A 17,094-nucleotide genomic window follows, 5' to 3' on the forward strand; every position below is an offset into this window, starting at 1 on the left:
GAATCATTTTCTATTCAATTTCAAAGTTTCTTGTTTATTTTAAAATGTGAAATGACACATTTACCCCTGGGCCCACCTGTCAGGGTGGCCCAGTGGGGTTAACCCTAACCCGAGCCACACTTGGGCTCGGTCGGCCCACTCGCCCCTTTCTGCCCCGCGTAGAACCCTAATCCCCCTCGTCCTCTCGCGATGCTGCGGTCGCCTCGCCGCCGCCGCCCCTAATCCGACCGCCACCGGCCCTTCCCGTCGGCGAGGTCGGTGTCAATCGAGCCTCCGCTCGACGGCGCATCTCTGGGTCCGCGTCGATTTGGCGTTCGCCGCCGTTCCTGCTCGCCCCCAACCCTACTGCGCCTCCATCGCCTGGATCCGTGGAGATCCGCCATTCACCGGCGTCCCTGGCGCCGTGACGCCGCCGTGATGAAGCAGTCGTTGTGGCGGGGTGATGGCCTGGCCTGGCTTGGCCTGGCGCCGCCGCTAGCCCGGCGTGTGCCGCCGTGCCGCCACGGTTGCGCGTCTCTGCTTCGCCTGGCTTGTAAGTTCTTACCGCCTCCTCCTCTCTATCTCCTTCTGTTCCTGTTCGACTAGCTCCGCCACCGGCCTGCTCTCCCTGTAGAGAAGCTTTCCGTGCTGATGCGCTGCTGTTGCGCCTTGCTAGCCTGCGCCTATGTTGCTGTGATGTGTTGCTGTGCTGCTGCTGCGCTCTTACTGCTGTGCTAGCCATGGATGCGCGTGTGCTGCTCGCCGTGATGCTTGCTTCTGTGTATGCTTCGCTGCCATTATTCCTAGCTTCTGCGCTTGTGATGTTCTTCTTTATCAGTTGCTGTTGCAATTCACGAGCCCTAGCTCATGAGCTTACTGTGGTGTTGTGCTCAATTTTTAATTGTTACTGCTGCTGCTATCTTGCTCCTGCCTCTCCTGTGGATACCTCCACTTGCCTCTGGCTTGATCATGATGCATGATCCTTGCCTTTGGCAAGTGCCAGTGCCCTGGTGTGCTATATCTTGTGCTTAACTTCATGAACATGCTCAATTGAGCATTGTTATTGGCTTAACAGCACTATCCAGTGATGAGTGATGTGTGCTCTCTTTGGGTAATTTGATTCAGTGGTACATCATGCCTTTGATGTGCTTCTGGGTACAATCATAAAGTCATTAATTACGTATCTCGTTTATTCAGTTATAGCTTGGTTGTAATTCTTCAGTAGCTGGCTAATTACTGTTAATATGCTTGGTTATAGCCATCTGTAACCAGTGCTAGCAAACTCTGAGATCATATGCTCATCAATTGCTTGTGAGAGATGTTGTTTCATGTCTGTGCCTCACTGTTGCTCTCTGTGTGTTGTGTGTGCATCACACAGGCTTGGCCTGGTGTGTGATGGTGCTTGTTCAAGCATTAGTTGATGCTTGCAATGATCCATTGGATCATCCGCAAGACTCTGGTGCTTTGATTACTTGTGTAGTTCATTTATCTGTATTAGCTTGCTTTATTAGATGGATAAATGATGTGAACTGCTTGCAGTGATGATCATTTCAATGAATTTGTTAGGGCTAGATGGATGCCAACCACTGGTTGGGTACCCTAGCCCACTACTCGAACCCTACTCGGGTGATGATGTGGTGGCTTAAAGTGTTGGTTATGGGTTGAGGTGGCCCTGGCAGCTCTTTGATGCTGTCATGGGTAGCTCCCCCTCTCTGTGGCTTGTTGTGGCTTTGTGGATGCATCACTGGGCAATCCTTGTTGGATTTCCAGTGCTCTTTCCTGTTGACAAACTAGAATAGGCACAAATTGCCTATTTGTCTGATGGTTAGCAAACCATGTAGTGCTAGGTGAGTTGGGTAGGCTGGATGTGAATCTTTCTCTTGCTGGATTCTTTGGTTTACCTCAGTGTTAACACAATGGGTTTGACCATTTCTTCCCTGGGATGATTTCTTCTGGCTTAATTCCCTTTTTGCCAGCATCAAATGGTTTGATCACCAAATGATGATGCACACAGGGTAATCACACCCTCTGGCTTGTGAATATGTTATGCACTTGCTTATTTATGAGCAAAACAGATGTTTGCCCATGATTTCTTGTTTATACCTCACTCCAGCTCCTAGATTGGGTGTTGGTGTAGAGGGTTTGCTTCTGGATGGATTGATGTGCTTGCCCTGCTCCTCCTTGCCAACCTTGATTCCTGGTTTGTTTCTGGTATCTGTGGAATGGTTGAACAGCAGTGGTTGTTCTTCTGTTCTTGCTGTTCTTGTGGCTTACCAGAGTGCGGTTCGTCGATGGCAATGGTTAGGGTTTACTGTGGAGACTTTATATGATCTCCACCTCCATCTCTGGTCGACAACAAGGCCTGGCAGCCTGTTGTGACTCACCAGCTGTGTGTGTGTGTGGTGTGCTGCATGCACACCGCCGTGTGAGCAGCCTAACTGTGTGTGTGTGCTAGTGCTGTGCACTTGGACTTGGTTCTGTCTGTGAGATGATCAGCTCGGCAGCTTTGGTCATATCCTCTCCTATTTCATTTGATTTTTAACCTGCCAAGTGGCTTTGCCACTTGGCATAACTAGTTCTTTTGTTGTGTTTGTGTGCAGGTTTCAAGTAATTGATCAAGATAATCTAGAAGATCATCAAGTCCAAGATCAAGTGAAGATGTTCTTGTAGTATTTAGGATATTTAGATAACTTGTAATTTTCCTTTTACTTTTTCTATTTCTTCAATTCTTGTAATGTGTTGTAATTCAATATTTCAATTCCGAATATTGTAAAGACAATGTATTATGTGTGTGATTATCAATAAAGCTCCAATTTTCCTTAATGAGCTTTATATAGTTGTTTTACCATTTATATTCCTAATTACTTATAATTGTTTATTGAATTATCTCAAGTTTGAATTATGAGATAACAATTTGATGTTTGAATTTGAAATTCAAATTCAACTTTAGGTTTGAATTCAATCATGCAACTTAATTTTGAATTCAATCATGCAACTTAAGTTTGTGATGCAACATCCCTTCTCTCTTCTCCAAAACCCTAGTTTAGTTGAATAAGAGCAAGTTTGTCGCACTCTCGAAACCCTAACCCCGTAAGGTGTCGAGAGAGAAACTTGTTCCCCTTCGATGCGACTTTTGTTTAAAAGCGCGAAATTTCCCCGTAAATTACAATGCAATGCACATCCCTTTCTAAAATCTACCCCTCGATCGTCTCTAAACCTGTGACATTACAATGGACTCCTCCTGTCTAGATGAAAAACAATGTGTACCTGTCTAGAGTAACAAGACACATGTGAATTAGTTTTTCCCGGAATCAAAAGCTATTTCTTCGCAATTTTTTTATTTGTCTTGTTATATTTTATATATTTGAATACTTGAATGTCAAATCAATGGGCCCGCTCTTGTCTAGATGTGATATTTCTTCAACTTCGGATCACAGGGCCAAAGGGGTTGGTTACAAATCATCATGTACCAAGGTGTAGCGATTAATAAAAGGAAGTGGTTGCCACAACATCGCCATCAAATCAGAGAGTCCGGTTTATAGGTTTAGAGGTTCAGAATATGCAAGCCAAAAAGAGGTGAGTATAACTTATTTATTAGATCCAAGTCCTTACATGTGTAGATTTGGATTCTTATTATTTTAAAATTATTTTAGGGTCTTCCCTACCGCTTTGCTAACCAAAAAAACAAGGATGGGAGCCAAAACTTGTTTAGTGTGACCTGATGAGACCTATTGACTCAATGGAAGCTCACTTCATCGACAAAATGCATGTGAACCTCTATTTTTTTGCGGTTACTGTGAACCTCTAAATTAGGTAGCAGCGCAACATTGTTACCATATTGTGCATAATCATGAGAATACAATTTTTCCAAATAGTAATCTCGAGGCAAAAAAAAAACTGCTGGAAACAAGTACTTTGTTGTATAAAACATGTTAGATAACATTACTTTGACGTTCCCCGGTCCTAGTTTAGCTAGGGAATGAGCCTAATCGGACCATGTTATTAGAGTAGCTTGTAGGAAAAATATCTAGCAAAGAACAGTTTCAATGTATAAAAATTAAAATTGGTGTAACTTAGTATAATTAAGGCATTCTTCCAAGGTCATCAGATAAAAAATTGTTAAACTGCATTCGATATGTTCGATTTTTTAAGTCTAATGTACTATGTCCAACTCATTATTTGTATGTTGGTGCGGATAAATTAACAAGCGAGCTCAGATAAAAATAGAAGAAGTGGCGACAAAAAAGAAGAGTGGAGCTGTGGACTTTTGAAGGGAACTTGACTTTTTTTTGGCATTAAAAGAGAAACTAGGACATGATAAAAGTTCAACACATGATGAAGTGGCGACAAAAACCAAGTTTCACTAAAGTCTAAATGTCCATTGAGCGTGGGAAGGAGTTCTCTATAAACAAGTGAATTTGCTGTTTCTAAGTATGCTGATTATACAATGTCACGAAACTATATTTCCTGCAGCCGCCGCTTGTATTATTTTGCTTTGACATACTACAAAATCATAGTTAATCATTAGACCTACACATTAGATAAAAATATCGTAAACATTATTATGCATGTTAGGTTGGCAAAAACCTTATTAAAATTCTCGTACACTGAACTTTGAGTGAAGAGGTGGACCCACACGGCACGAAGAGCCGCCTGTTGTGGATGATCATGTCTTGACCTTGAAACTTCAAGAGAGGGGGAAAACGTCAAGCATGATGCATGGCTCCATCCACGGAATGGAATATTCTGCGGAAATTTGAGGCCACTCATGACCTACCCAATTGGCAATTGCTGCGCTGGCATCGAATAAAAAAAAACACCGCGGTAGCAGGTTGTCGTCGATCCTCGTTTGCCAGCCAAGAAACAGAGACGGCATCGCTGGCCGGAAAACAACGTCGAAAATCGCAATCCATAGTTTGCATCGGCGAGAACATATTTTTCTTTTTTCGTCGAATGTTATATCAGGCGGGGAGGGATTGGGTTTTGCTCAAATCTAGGATCAGATTGCTGCTGCTATTGCATATTGATAACACATGTTACACATATCGTGTTTCTGAAGATGCAACGCACATTCAGAACAGCAGAGGGGGGAGGGAGGTTACATGTACAGACGCATGGGTGGGTCACCGTAACAAAAATTCTATGGTGAGCGGCGTCGGCGAGCGAGCGCAGGGCGCCGGTGGCCTGAGGTATTCACGGGAACAAAAAGCTGTCGGTCATGGTTATGTCTACCAGCACTGATCGGACTCCCAGGTGCGTCGAGGCCGTCCCCAGAAGCTGTGCGGCGACGGCCTGGAGGCGGGCGGCTGCGCGTAGGCGTTGGCGACAACGTCCCGGTCGTAGCGCGCGCGGGCGTCCTGGTCGGAGAGCGTGGCGTAGGCGTGGTGGAGCCGGATGAAGTTGTCGTCGCCGGCCGCGCCGGCCACGTCTGGGTGCAGCTCCCGCGCCAGGCGCCGGTACGCGGCCTTGATCTCGCCGCCCGACGCGCCGGCGCGCAGCCCCAGCACCTCGTACAGCGTGCACCTTCCGGCCGGCGCCGCCGACGCGACGGCCACCGCGCACCGGACCGTGGCCCTTCGGGAGGAGCTGCGGGAGGCCCGAGCGAAGCTTGAAGCCGCCGGGGCTTGCGTCAGAGGAGGCGCGGAGATCATGGCGGAGAAGGAGATGAAAGTGCGGGGACGGAGGGAGGGATGAATCACGAGCCCCCGGCTCTGGGTCGATGAATGCAGAATTCGGTAGGGAAGGAGGCAGGTGAGAGTGAGATGGGAGCATCCGGGCTGGGTTTTATAACGAGCTGGTTTGTTTCTTGCGAGAGGTCTGGATGGGGAAGTGAGTCAGCAGCAGCGTCCTCGTGATCTGGCACGTCGGTGTCATGTGGCCGTGTTCCCCAATCCCTCTGCCTCATCCGCCCCGGTCCTCTCATGCGGCTCCACGTAGACTGGGAATAGTCCTGGCTGTGGCTGGTTTTTGGGCGGTGCCATGTGCGATCACGACGGCCGCCCGCGGATTGAGTCGACTTCACTACTACTGCTCCTGCTACGGCGGAGAACACACGGATTTGCATCTAGAACCAAAGCTGTCACTCTAGATGCCTGTTTTTAAATTGGGAAGCGGTGTCAGTCCCGGGCATCAAAACCTCTATCCCGGGATCTCAAGAGCGACACGTATCCATCTAACTCTTATTCCTACTTTTTGCTTTCATAAATTGTCAATGTAGAAAAAGAAATATTTCATTTGGAGCTTACATAAATCCAGTAAAATCTCACTTTTCCTCCATAAACCGTAACGCCAGCAAAACCAAGCACGATTGTAGCAAAAAAGTTCACCACAAAAAAACACATAGACCTCGCCGGAGACTTCACCGGAAACCGTCGGATACCTTGTAGCAAAAATTTGATGCTATAATTGCAAAAAAGAACTCATCGGAGACATCACCAGGAAAAAAAAAAGGTATGCCACCCTAGCAAAACAAACATCACTGGAGACTTCTTAGCAACACTTTTATACTACTAACGCATGACAATTATAGCAAAACCATACCTCATCGGAGACATCGTCAAAGACCTCGTGACAAAAAGAAGTGCTATTGTAGCAAACTTGACTTCACCGGAGACATGGTAGAAAAAACATGTACTAATGTAGCAAAAGCACATAAGGATTGTAGCAAATAAAAATTACAAATGATGCAAATCCACGGAATGTATGATGTAAAGCTTTAAAAACGGTTGTACAAATTAATTCATCACGTGATGAAAAAAAACCACTAATGTAGGAAAAATGCATATGTGTACTATTTGAGCGGGGCTGCCAGAAGCATCAGAGACAGCCGATAGGAGCGGGAATGAGCCTAATGGGATCATGTTGTTAGAGTAGCATGTAGGAAAAATATGTAGCAAGGAAAGGCTCAATGTATAAAAATGAAATTGGTGCAATTAAGTATAATTAAGACATTTGTCCAGGGTCATCAGATAAAAAAAATATCAAAACACATTCAGCATGTAGACTGTTTAGATCCAAAGTATTATGTCCAACTCGTTATTTTTATATTGGTAAGGATAAATTAATAAGCGACCTCAAATAAAAATAGAAGTGGCGACAAAAAAGAAGGGCACAATAGTTGACTTTGAAGGAAACTTGACATTTGGCACTAAAAGAAAATTAAAACATGACAAAAGTTCAACACATGAGGTGATGACACACTAGTGGAGAACAGGCCTATTGTCCCAACTTTTTGTCCCGGCCCGCTTACCAGCCAGGATATATAGTCCACGTGGCTGCGATGCATGGGTTTGGGCTGGAGGACCTTTTGTCTTATTTTTATTTTTCCGTTTATCCTTTTTCATGTTTATTTTCATTTTTCTTTTTCTTTTTGTTTGACTCGTTACTCTCTCACTTGCACCATTGTTAACACTAATTACACTTTATCTACACTCAAATTCTAGATTTGGTCACTGACCGGTCGGTCACCCATCCTCACACTACTCCACCTTCAGCACGCTTAATTTCTTGGTTCTTTCCTGCTATGCTCCCGCGAATGTGGTTGTACCTTGTTGTAAATACTAACATAAGATAATAATATAGCTGAGGAATTTGAATATCTTTAAATCTTTAAACCGCAAGTGGACAAATAATATATGCATAACTAGTAGAAAAATGTGAGGAATTTGAATATGGAATAATTTTATTTTTATTCATTTATTAATATTATTATCCAATAATATATGCATTATTCATTATTCATTATTAATATTATTAGCAAATAATATATGCATTATTCAAACGGAAAGAGTCTACTTATTGATGACCTCTTCTTGATCTATTCAAACGGGAAGAGTCTACTTATTCAATGTTAAGAAGTAACACTTCAAAAGATCTTATCAAATAATAGTTCTTTCTCCATATTTAACATTGTATCAGTATAGTAAGTGCAATATATGAACTCAGTTTGAAATTTTTTTTTTGAAAGGAATACGGTAGGGGAAGCCCTATAGTAATTTTGTTTTTTAAATAATAAGAACCCAAATTCGCGTCCCTGGGAACTTGAACCTGGGTGGTTGGGTTGTACATCCACTTCCCTAACCAAGTGAGCTAGGCTCACTTCTTAACTCAGTTTGAAATTGCTTGGTTATGCCCATAGTACTGTATGTGAGGAATTTAAATAACATATCCATTATTCATATAACTAGAAGGATACCCCGCGCGTTGCAGCGGGAATTTCTCCGATAACTCTATTTTGTAAAAAATAAAAGGATATAAGTTGATTGGAATAGGATATTATTTGTAGGAACATGCATGATTCAATTGGAGTAAATAGTTAAGAGGCTAACTTTAAAAAAAAAACTGACTTCAAATGGTTATGTAGTTGGCGGCTAAAAGTTGATGATATGGATAATTGGATGGCTTAAAAATAGATGATGTGGCTTACATGTAGAGTATTAATGAATGCTAGTGGGGGATGACATGGAAAGTTGGATGGGTAATAAAATAGATGATGTGAATAGCTTGCATGTTGAGATAGACAACTTAAATGAACCTCTAGTGGGATTTTACTTTATAAGAGATATAGATATGGCATAGTTAATATCTTTGAATCTGTAAATCGCATTTGGATAAATAATATGTCCAAAACTGTGAGGAATTTAAATAACAATATAATAGAAAGATTTAATATATTGATCGCGAAGATTCATATGTTCATACATAGAAGGCACACACGACACCACACACCACACCACCATGCATCTACTCATAAATATTAAGTCCGAGACGATCGACTATTGTAGCCAAGTGCCCGGAAATGCCTCCTACCCAGCTCGAAGCCGAGGCGAGCATCGAGAGCGGCATACTGCAGTTGCTTATGGCTCAAGAGAAAATCACCCCATCCAAAAATCAGTGTCTCTTCTTCTAATTCCTTGGCGGTCTTCGGTGGTTGTTCTTCTTATAATTAAAATTCTTCTTCTGCTCGAGACCCGTCCCAATATAATGATTTGCCAAATCATACAAACTCAGAGTCTGCTTTCTTGGGACGGGGTTATGGAGGATCTGCTGAAGGTTGATCGCAGATGGAATAATAATTCTGTAGGTCTGCAACATATTCACATCATTGTGGATTGTTGCGCCATATAATTTGATGTTCTTGTCCGCAAGGAAATCGATGAGCAGTTGTGGCACTTCATCGGCATGCACAATATGGAAGACCAGAGTATGTTGCACGACGGAGAGTTGCAGGACGGTGGCACGTTGATTACCTTTGCGAGGGTTGGTGAACTGGCAGTCCAAGCCCACGACCTTCAAACACAGAAAAAACTGCCATTGGGATTTTGTATGCTTTATGATATCTCTAAATTGTAAGCTACATATCTTTGATAACAAAAGCCTTGGAAAAAATAACCTTGATTTCCACAGCGTCGAGGAAATCCCTCTTGACGGCGCGGGTCCACCTCTCCACCCTCTTCGCACGGAGGGTGTACGTGACCTTGAAATTCATCTTCTCCATGAAATCGTAGTAGACTTCAAATCGAGGGAAGTCGAGGGCGCGCGCGAGCTTGACCATTTTGGATTTCGTGAGAGACTCGAGAGAGGGCCGGCCGGGGGCGGGAGAGAGAGGCTGGCGCCGGCCGGGCTCTTTTTTGAGATAGAGATGTTGCTAATGGTGCAGTTTTGGTGGCTATGGAGATCTGAGAAAGAACAAGCCATGTATATAGGAGAGAGGGAGGTGAAAAGGCCAGTCATGGCGCCGGCGGCGATGCAAATTCCGGTGCGAACGATCGTTCTGCTTCTCTCTGTTTTCCGTGTGCAGTAATGCCGAGATGAATCGATTTCCATGCGGAAACGAACGGTTGGACCTTATGTCCCGGCTCGTGTCTCTAGCAGAGACAAAAGGGCTCCCAGCAGGACTCGAAAGGCCTCCGATCCTTTTGTCCCGCTTGGAGGCTCTAAAGTGTCTAGAAGCACGTGCTAGAGCTGCATTGATAAAGTAGTACAATTCTATAAAATTGAGCTACAAAGTGTCTAGAAGCATAAGAGTCCATTCCTCCTATTTCTCATTTTCTCTCCTCCAACTAAGCAATAATATACTATTTTAATCCTTATAATCAGCTGAACTTATTGTACTTGCTCTTATTCCAATTGCTCGTAGGTTTAACCTTGAGCGAAGAGGTTGACCCACGGCACGAAGAGCCGCCAGTTGTGGATGATGTCTTGACCTTGAAACTTGAGAAGGGGGAAACGGCAAGCATGATGATCAACGGAATGGAATATTCTGCGGAAATTTGAGGCCACCCTTACCCACCCAATTGGCAATAGCTGCGCTGGCATCGAATAATAAAAAACACGGCGGTAGCAAGTCGTCGTCAATCCTGGTTTGCCAGCCAAGGAACAGAGACGGCATCGCTCGCCGGAAAATAATGTCGAACCGCAAGACATAATAGGCATCGGCAAGAAGGGATTAGATTTTACTCAAACCGAAAGATCAGACTGCTGCTGCTGCTATTACATATCAGTAACACAGGCTGATTGATTCTAAGTACATATCTATGTTTCTGAAGATGCTCTGCACATTCAGAAATCAGAAAAGCAAGGAGAAGAGGAGGAGGTTACATGCACAGACGCATGGGCGGGTCACCGTAACAAAAATTCTATGGTGAGCGGCGTCGGCGAGCGAGCGCAGGGCGCCGGTGGCCTGAGGTAGTGAGGTATTCACGGGAACAAAAAGCTGTCGGTCATGGTTATGTCTACCAGCACTGATCGGACTCCCAGGTCCGTCGAGGCCGTCCCCAGACGCTGTGCGGCGACGGCCTGGAGGCGGGCGGCTGCGCGTAGGCGTTGGCGACGACGTCGCGGTCGTAGCGCGCGCGGGCGTCCGCGTCGGAGAGCGTGGCGTAGGCGTGGTGGAGCCGGATGAAGTCGTCGTCGCCGGTCGCGCCGGCCACGTCGGGATGTAGCTCCCGCGCAAGGCGCCGGTACGCGGCTTTGATCTCGCCGCCCGTCGCGCCGGCGCGCAGGCCCAGAACCTCGTACAGCGTGCACCTTCCGACCGGAGCCGACGCGACGGTCACCACGCACCGGACCGTCGCCCTTCGGGAGGAGCAGCGGGAGGCCCGAGCGAAGCTTGAAGCCGCCGGGGCTTGCGTCAGAGGAGGCGCGGAGATCAGAGGCGGATCCAAGGGGGGGCGAGCGGTGGCCAGGCCACCCCCATGGTTCGGCCACCCCCAACGAAATGCAGCAGGGGCCACTAGTTGTATACCTGTATCAGTCCTAATACTCCGGCCATTAGCACAACTGCACAAGGCTTAATCCACATGTTAAGCGAGCAGACTAGCATGTTATCTGATGGGCCAAACCCAAAGCAATTAGGCAATGCCCAAAGGCCACAACTCCTCTTACGTGCTAGCATAGCTGCCTACGAAACCCATCTACTCGATCCGTCGATCATATTCTCCTCCTCGCCCGCTGACCAGCCGCACACGCTTTCTAGATTGAGCATCGCCGCCGCCATGACACAATCGGCCGGCCGTACAGCGGTACAGGACTCGAGGGTCGCTGCCAGACCCTGGTCGCTGCATCAGTGATTAGCGAAACTGTGTTACATACACTTTTCTGTCAAATGTCGACGACAACTAAGACCTGGCGCGCGCAGATCACGCCGCCACGCTCTGTTCCTAGCCTGATCACTCCAAGGTATTGGTGTATAAGTACTGCAGATGCTACGTTCCAGTTTAATTACTGAATACAATACTTTCTATGTGCTAGTTTGTTTTGCTAGTTATAATAGTTTACTCACTATTTTGTACCAATAGAGTTGCTTGTCATGAAGAAGAGTACACTGCCAATTAGTAATTTTTTCAAGCTAGTTGGTTTGAGCTCCACCTCTACTGCTGAAAATGCTAGTCCACAATGAATTAACATTACAAAGTAGATGCTTTTTATGTGGCCATTGGTCAACTGCAACCATAGATCAAACCTTTTCAGAAATGAAGTTTATGAAGACATGTTTCGAAATAAAATGGGTGTCGACTTTCTTTCGAGATTACTATTAGATCGACATGTAATAATATACGACAATTACATGGTTATATACATTTTGGGACGTAAATTGCTGCAAACATCAACATTGACATGATTATTGACTTGTTTGATAGGCCCAGATCGTAGATCTAAATTCAAATTAGTAGACATAATAATTGATATTTTTCGTGTTCTACCTATTTTATGGTCATTGTGTTCTTCGCCCCCCCTATGCTCAATTCCTGGATCCGCCCCTGGCGGAGATCATGGCGGAGAAGGAGAGGAAAGTGCGGGGACGTACGGAGGGAGGGATGAATCACGAGACCGCGGCTCTGGGTCGATGAATGCAGAATTCGGTAGAGAAAGAGGAGAAGTATGCAGGTGAGAGTGAGATACAACGGGCTTCTTATAAAATTCCATTTCAGTCAATTCTAACAGGGCAAAATCAAGAGGAAGAGGGATTAATTTTCCTTGCTTTAGTTTTAGACAGATAAAAAACAGAGAGCGGATCTCTCTTTTAGCGGCAGCCCCTCCTCCCGCACCCCTCCCAAACCCTAAACACACCCCGCCGCTGCTGCCGCCGCCGGTAGCGCCTCCGGGCAAAGGCCGCGGGGCGTGGCGGCGGCGGCGGCCTCTCCTTGTTGCCGCGCTGAGACGGCGACCGGGATCCCTCGACGCACGCTGCGGCCGGTCGGATTTGGTGATGGGCGGCGGCGGCGGCCGACCTCGCGCGACGGCCGGAAGCGGCAGCCCCTTGCCTTCCGCCGGATCTTCACCGCAGCACGCCGGAGGGCCGGTGGCGGGCGGCGGCCGAGCCATGATCCGCGCCACTTCCCCCCCCGCCTCTCGGCCGTGTGTGGAGGCGATCTCGGGTTTCTCTCGCGCCACGAGGTCGCCCGGGCAGCGCAGCCTTGGGTACGACGGTGGAGGTGGCCATCTTCTTCGTCGGAGAGGGTCGGCTCGCGGTTGGTGGTGGTGGATCCATCGATCTATCACCGCTTTCCGGCGGCATGATGGAGGAGCTTGGAAGCCGGCGTCGGAGTCGCCGGTGGTGGGTTGGAGTGGCCAGCCCGGGATGGTCGCCGACGTGGGGGTCCGACCTAAATAAAGGCGGCGGTCCTAGGGTCTCTCTTGCGTGAAGAGGAGGACCTCACCGGAGGCTCCGGACTCGTGATCCGGCCGGATTGTTGAGTTCCGGAAGGCTCCGCCGATGAATGTAACAGATGCTTTTGCCCGGAGTTTGTTGGATCGGAGGTATTCGGTCGTGCGCACCCATGTTTTTATTCCGACCGATTGGTTCCGGAGGGAGCGGCGCGAAGCTCTTTTTCTTTGATTGACATCAAGTGACTATGGATCCATGATGAAAGTCGGAAGAAGAGAATTTCATGAACGCCGAGAGGGAGGACTAGCTAAGGGAGGTTCAAGTCTTTGCGATGTTGAGGGACTTGCTTGGTGTTTCGGGCTTCACAGCAGCGGTATGAAAGTGGGGGCGACAACACGGGTGAAGTGCAGAGTCCTACCTTTCGAGGTGAAAACCCGAGGTCCGGCCTTAATTGGTTGTGCCCGGCAATGTCCTTGGTGGAGGCATTTGTTTTGAGAGCGGGGACTAGTCCGTAATTCGGGTGTTGTCTTGGCGGTGGATGTATTCTTGTTGTTAGGCCTGAGATCATCGTAGCGGGACTTTTATTTCTTAGTTTTCTTTTCTTGTTTTTGGCTGTGTGCATCCGTAGTGCCATTAGGGTGGTGCGTTGTTGCAGAGGCTGGGTGTAATTGGTATCTTCTTGATATTAATATATTCCCTTTATCGAAAAAGGTGAGAGTGAGATGGGAGCATGGATGGCTTCGGGCTCGGTTTTATAACGAGCTGGTTTGTTTCTTGCGAGAGTCAGCAGCAGCGTGCTCGTGATCTGGCCGCGAGGTGCACGTCGGTGTCATGTGGCCGTGTTCCCCAAACCATCTGCCTCATCCGCCCCGGTCCTCTCATGCGGCTCCACGTAAACTGGGAATAGTCCTGGCTGTGGCTGGTTTTTGGGACGGTGTCATGTGCGATCACGACGGCCGCCCGCGGATTGAGTCGACTTCACTACTACTGCTCCTGCTACGGCGGAGAACACACGGATTTGCATCTACTACCAAAGCTGTCACTCTAGATGCCTGTTTTTAAATTGGGAAGTGGTGGCAGTCCCGGGCATCAAAACCTCTATCCCGGGATCTCAAGAGCGACACGTGTCCATCTAGCTCTTATTCCTACTTTTTTGCTTTCATAAATTGTCAATGTAGCAAAAAATATGTTTCATTTGGAGCCTACACAAATCCAGTAAAATCTCACTTTTCTTCCGTAAACCGCAACGCCAGCAAAACCAAGCGCGATTGTAGCAAAAAAGTTCACCACAAAAGAAACACTCGGATCTCGCCGGAGACTTCACCGGAAACCGTGGGAGACCTTTGTAGCAAAAAATTTGATGCTATTGTAGAAAAAACAAACTCATCGGAGATATCACCGCCCTAGCAAAACCAACTTCACCGGAGACTTCTTAGCTACACTTTTATACTACACACGGGATAATTATAGCAAAACCATACCTCACCAGAGACATCGTCGGAGACCTCATGGCAAAAAGAAGTGCTATTGTAGCAAACTTGACTTCACCAGAGACATGGTAGAAATAATTGTACTAATATAGCAAAAGCACAAAAGGGTTGCAGCGATTAAAAATTACAAATGATGCAAATCCACGGAATGTAGGATGCAAAACTTCAAAAACGGTTGTAGCAAAATAATTCTTCACGTGATGCAAAAAAAAACCACTAATATAGCAAAAAAGCATATGATTATTAATTGAGCGGGCTGACAGTAGCATCCGAGACCGCCGATAGGAGCAGGGAATGAGCCTAATGGGATCATGTTGTTAGAGTAAAATGTAGGAAAAATATCTAGCAAGGAAAGATTCAATGTATAACAAATGAAATTTGTGTAACTAAGTATGATTAAGACATTTGTCCGGGGTCATCAGATAAAAAAAACTATCAAAACATATTCCGCATGTAGATTGTTTAGGTCCAAAGTATTATGTCCAACTCATTATTTTTATATTTGTTAGGATAAATTAACAAGCGAGCTGAGATAAAAAAAATAGAAGAAGTGGCGACAAAAAGAAGGGTGGAACAGTGGACTTTTGAAGGGAACTTGACATTTGGCACTAAAAGAAAAACTAGGACATGATAAAAGTTCAACACATGAAGTGGCGAAAAAACCAGGTTTCACAAAAGTCTAACTATCCATTGAGCCTGGGAAGCAGTTTTTTGTAAACAATTGGATTTGTTGTTTCTAAGAATGCTGATGTAAAAATCCATATATACTAATGTCATGAAACTGCGTTTCCTGTAGCCGTCGCTTGTATTTTATTTTGCTTTGACATACTACAAAATCATACTATATGAGTTAATCATTATTTCAGCGGGGCTGACAGAAGCATCGAAAACCGCCGATAGGAGCGGGGAATGAGCCTAAAGGGATTATGTTGTTAAATTAGCATGCACTCGCTCCGTCCACAAAAGAGTATATGTGCAGGTTTTCCAAGACAGATTATCAAGTGGAGAGAAAATTGCATTAGGAAGATGTAAATCAACATCTTTCTCCTCTTTAATTCTTTCACTTCCAATGAGCTAAGAACATGTAGAAACATGTGCAGAATATTATTGGATTTGATTTCCGTGCGATGAGAAAGAAATAAATTTTAATACTTTAAATTGCATTGGGAAGGTAGGAGTACTCTTTTATGGCTAAAATTTTAGTTTAAACGTCCACTTATTTGAGGATGGAGGGAGTATGATAATATCTAGCACGGAACGGTTCACTGTAGGAGTATAAAAAATAAAATTTGTGTAACTAAGTACAATTAAGACATTTGTTCGGGGCCATCAGTCGACATAGATATTAAAATACATTCAATATTTGTTAGATTGTTCAGGTCTAAAGTATTATATTCAACTCATTATTTTTATGTTGGTATGGATAAATTAACAAGCGAGCTGAGATAAAAATAGAAGAAGTGGCGACAAAAAGAAGGGTGGAACAGTGGACTTTTGAAGGGAACTTGATTTTTTCGATAAAGGGAATATATTAATATCAAAATGATACCAATTACACCCAGCCTCTGCAACAACGCACCACCCTAATGGCACTACGGATGCACACAGCCAAAAAAAGAAAAAGAAAACTAAGAAACAAAAGTCCCGCTACGAGTATCTCGGGCCTAACAACAAGCAATACATCCACCGCCAAGACAACACCCGAAATACGTAATCTCCAAAAACGACGCCTCCAAGAAGGGAACAGTGCGCTAACACCATCGTCGCCCGATCAACGATCTTAGGTTTTCACCCCGAAGATAGTCCCCGCTCTCAAAACAATGCCTCCAAGAAGGTCATTGCCGAGCACAACCAGTTAAGGCCGGACCTTGGGTTTTCACCCGAAAGGTAGGACTACGAACTTCACCGTGTTGTCGCCCCCACTTTCATACCGCTGCCGTGAAGCCCGAAACACCAAGCAAGTCCCTCAACAGCGCGGAGACTTGAACCTCCCTTAGCTAGTCCCCCCTCCGGCCTTCATGAACTTCTCTTCTTCCGACTTTCATCATGGATCCATAGTCACTTGATGTCAACACAGAAAAAGAGCTTCGCGCCGCTCCCTCCAGAACCAATCGGTTGGAATAAAAGCATGGGTGCGCACGACCGAATACCACCGACCAGCAAACTCCAGGCAAAAAGCACTGTTACATTCTCCGGCGGAGCCTTCCGGAACTCAACACTCCGGCTGGATCACGAGTCCAGACCTCCGGTAGGTCTTCCTCTTCACGCAAGAGAGACCCTAGGACCACCGCCTTTATTCAGGTCGGACCCCCACGTCGGCGACCATCCCGGGCTGGCCACTCCAACCCTCCACCGGCAACTCCGTCGCCGGCTTCCAAGCATCTCCATCTCGCCGTCGGAACGCGGTGATAGATCGATAGATCCACCACCACCAACCGCAGCCGACCCTCTCCGGTGAAGAAGAGGGCCACCTCCACCGTCGTACCCAAGGCTGCTGCCCCGGGCGACCTCGTGTCG

At 46.1% G+C, this 17,094-nt stretch overlaps 2 protein-coding genes across 2 annotated transcripts; both read right to left on the bottom strand.

The window, feature by feature from the left end:
* Positions 1-4,960: 4,960 nt before the first annotated feature.
* Positions 4,961-12,367, bottom strand: LOC124653163 (chaperone protein dnaJ 11, chloroplastic-like). Its single transcript, XM_047192262.1, has 2 exons — positions 12,303-12,367; positions 4,961-5,641 (listed from the first exon to the last, which is right to left on the bottom strand). The coding sequence occupies exon 2, from the start codon at positions 5,628-5,630 to the stop codon at positions 5,208-5,210; it is 423 nt and encodes a 140-aa protein (XP_047048218.1). The 5' UTR covers positions 5,631-5,641; positions 12,303-12,367; the 3' UTR covers positions 4,961-5,207.
* On the bottom strand, positions 10,687-12,349 carry LOC124653357 (chaperone protein dnaJ 11, chloroplastic-like). The gene is made up of 3 exons (XM_047192453.1): positions 12,303-12,349; positions 12,253-12,264; positions 10,687-11,131 (listed from the first exon to the last, which is right to left on the bottom strand). Coding segments are annotated over exons 2-3 (420 nt in total). The 5' UTR covers positions 12,254-12,264; positions 12,303-12,349; the 3' UTR covers positions 10,687-10,712.
* Positions 12,368-17,094: the final 4,727 nt, after the last annotated feature.

This window comes from Lolium rigidum, chromosome 1, assembly GCF_022539505.1.
Source record: "Lolium rigidum isolate FL_2022 chromosome 1, APGP_CSIRO_Lrig_0.1, whole genome shotgun sequence".
Classification (NCBI taxonomy): Eukaryota; Viridiplantae; Streptophyta; class Magnoliopsida; order Poales; family Poaceae; genus Lolium; species Lolium rigidum.

What these genes read in the sequence shown, in the direction of transcription:
- LOC124653163 (XM_047192262.1), bottom strand. Translation starts at nt 5,630, where the DNA reads ATGATCTCCGCGCCTCCTCTGACGCAAGCCCCGGCGGCTTCAAGCTTC.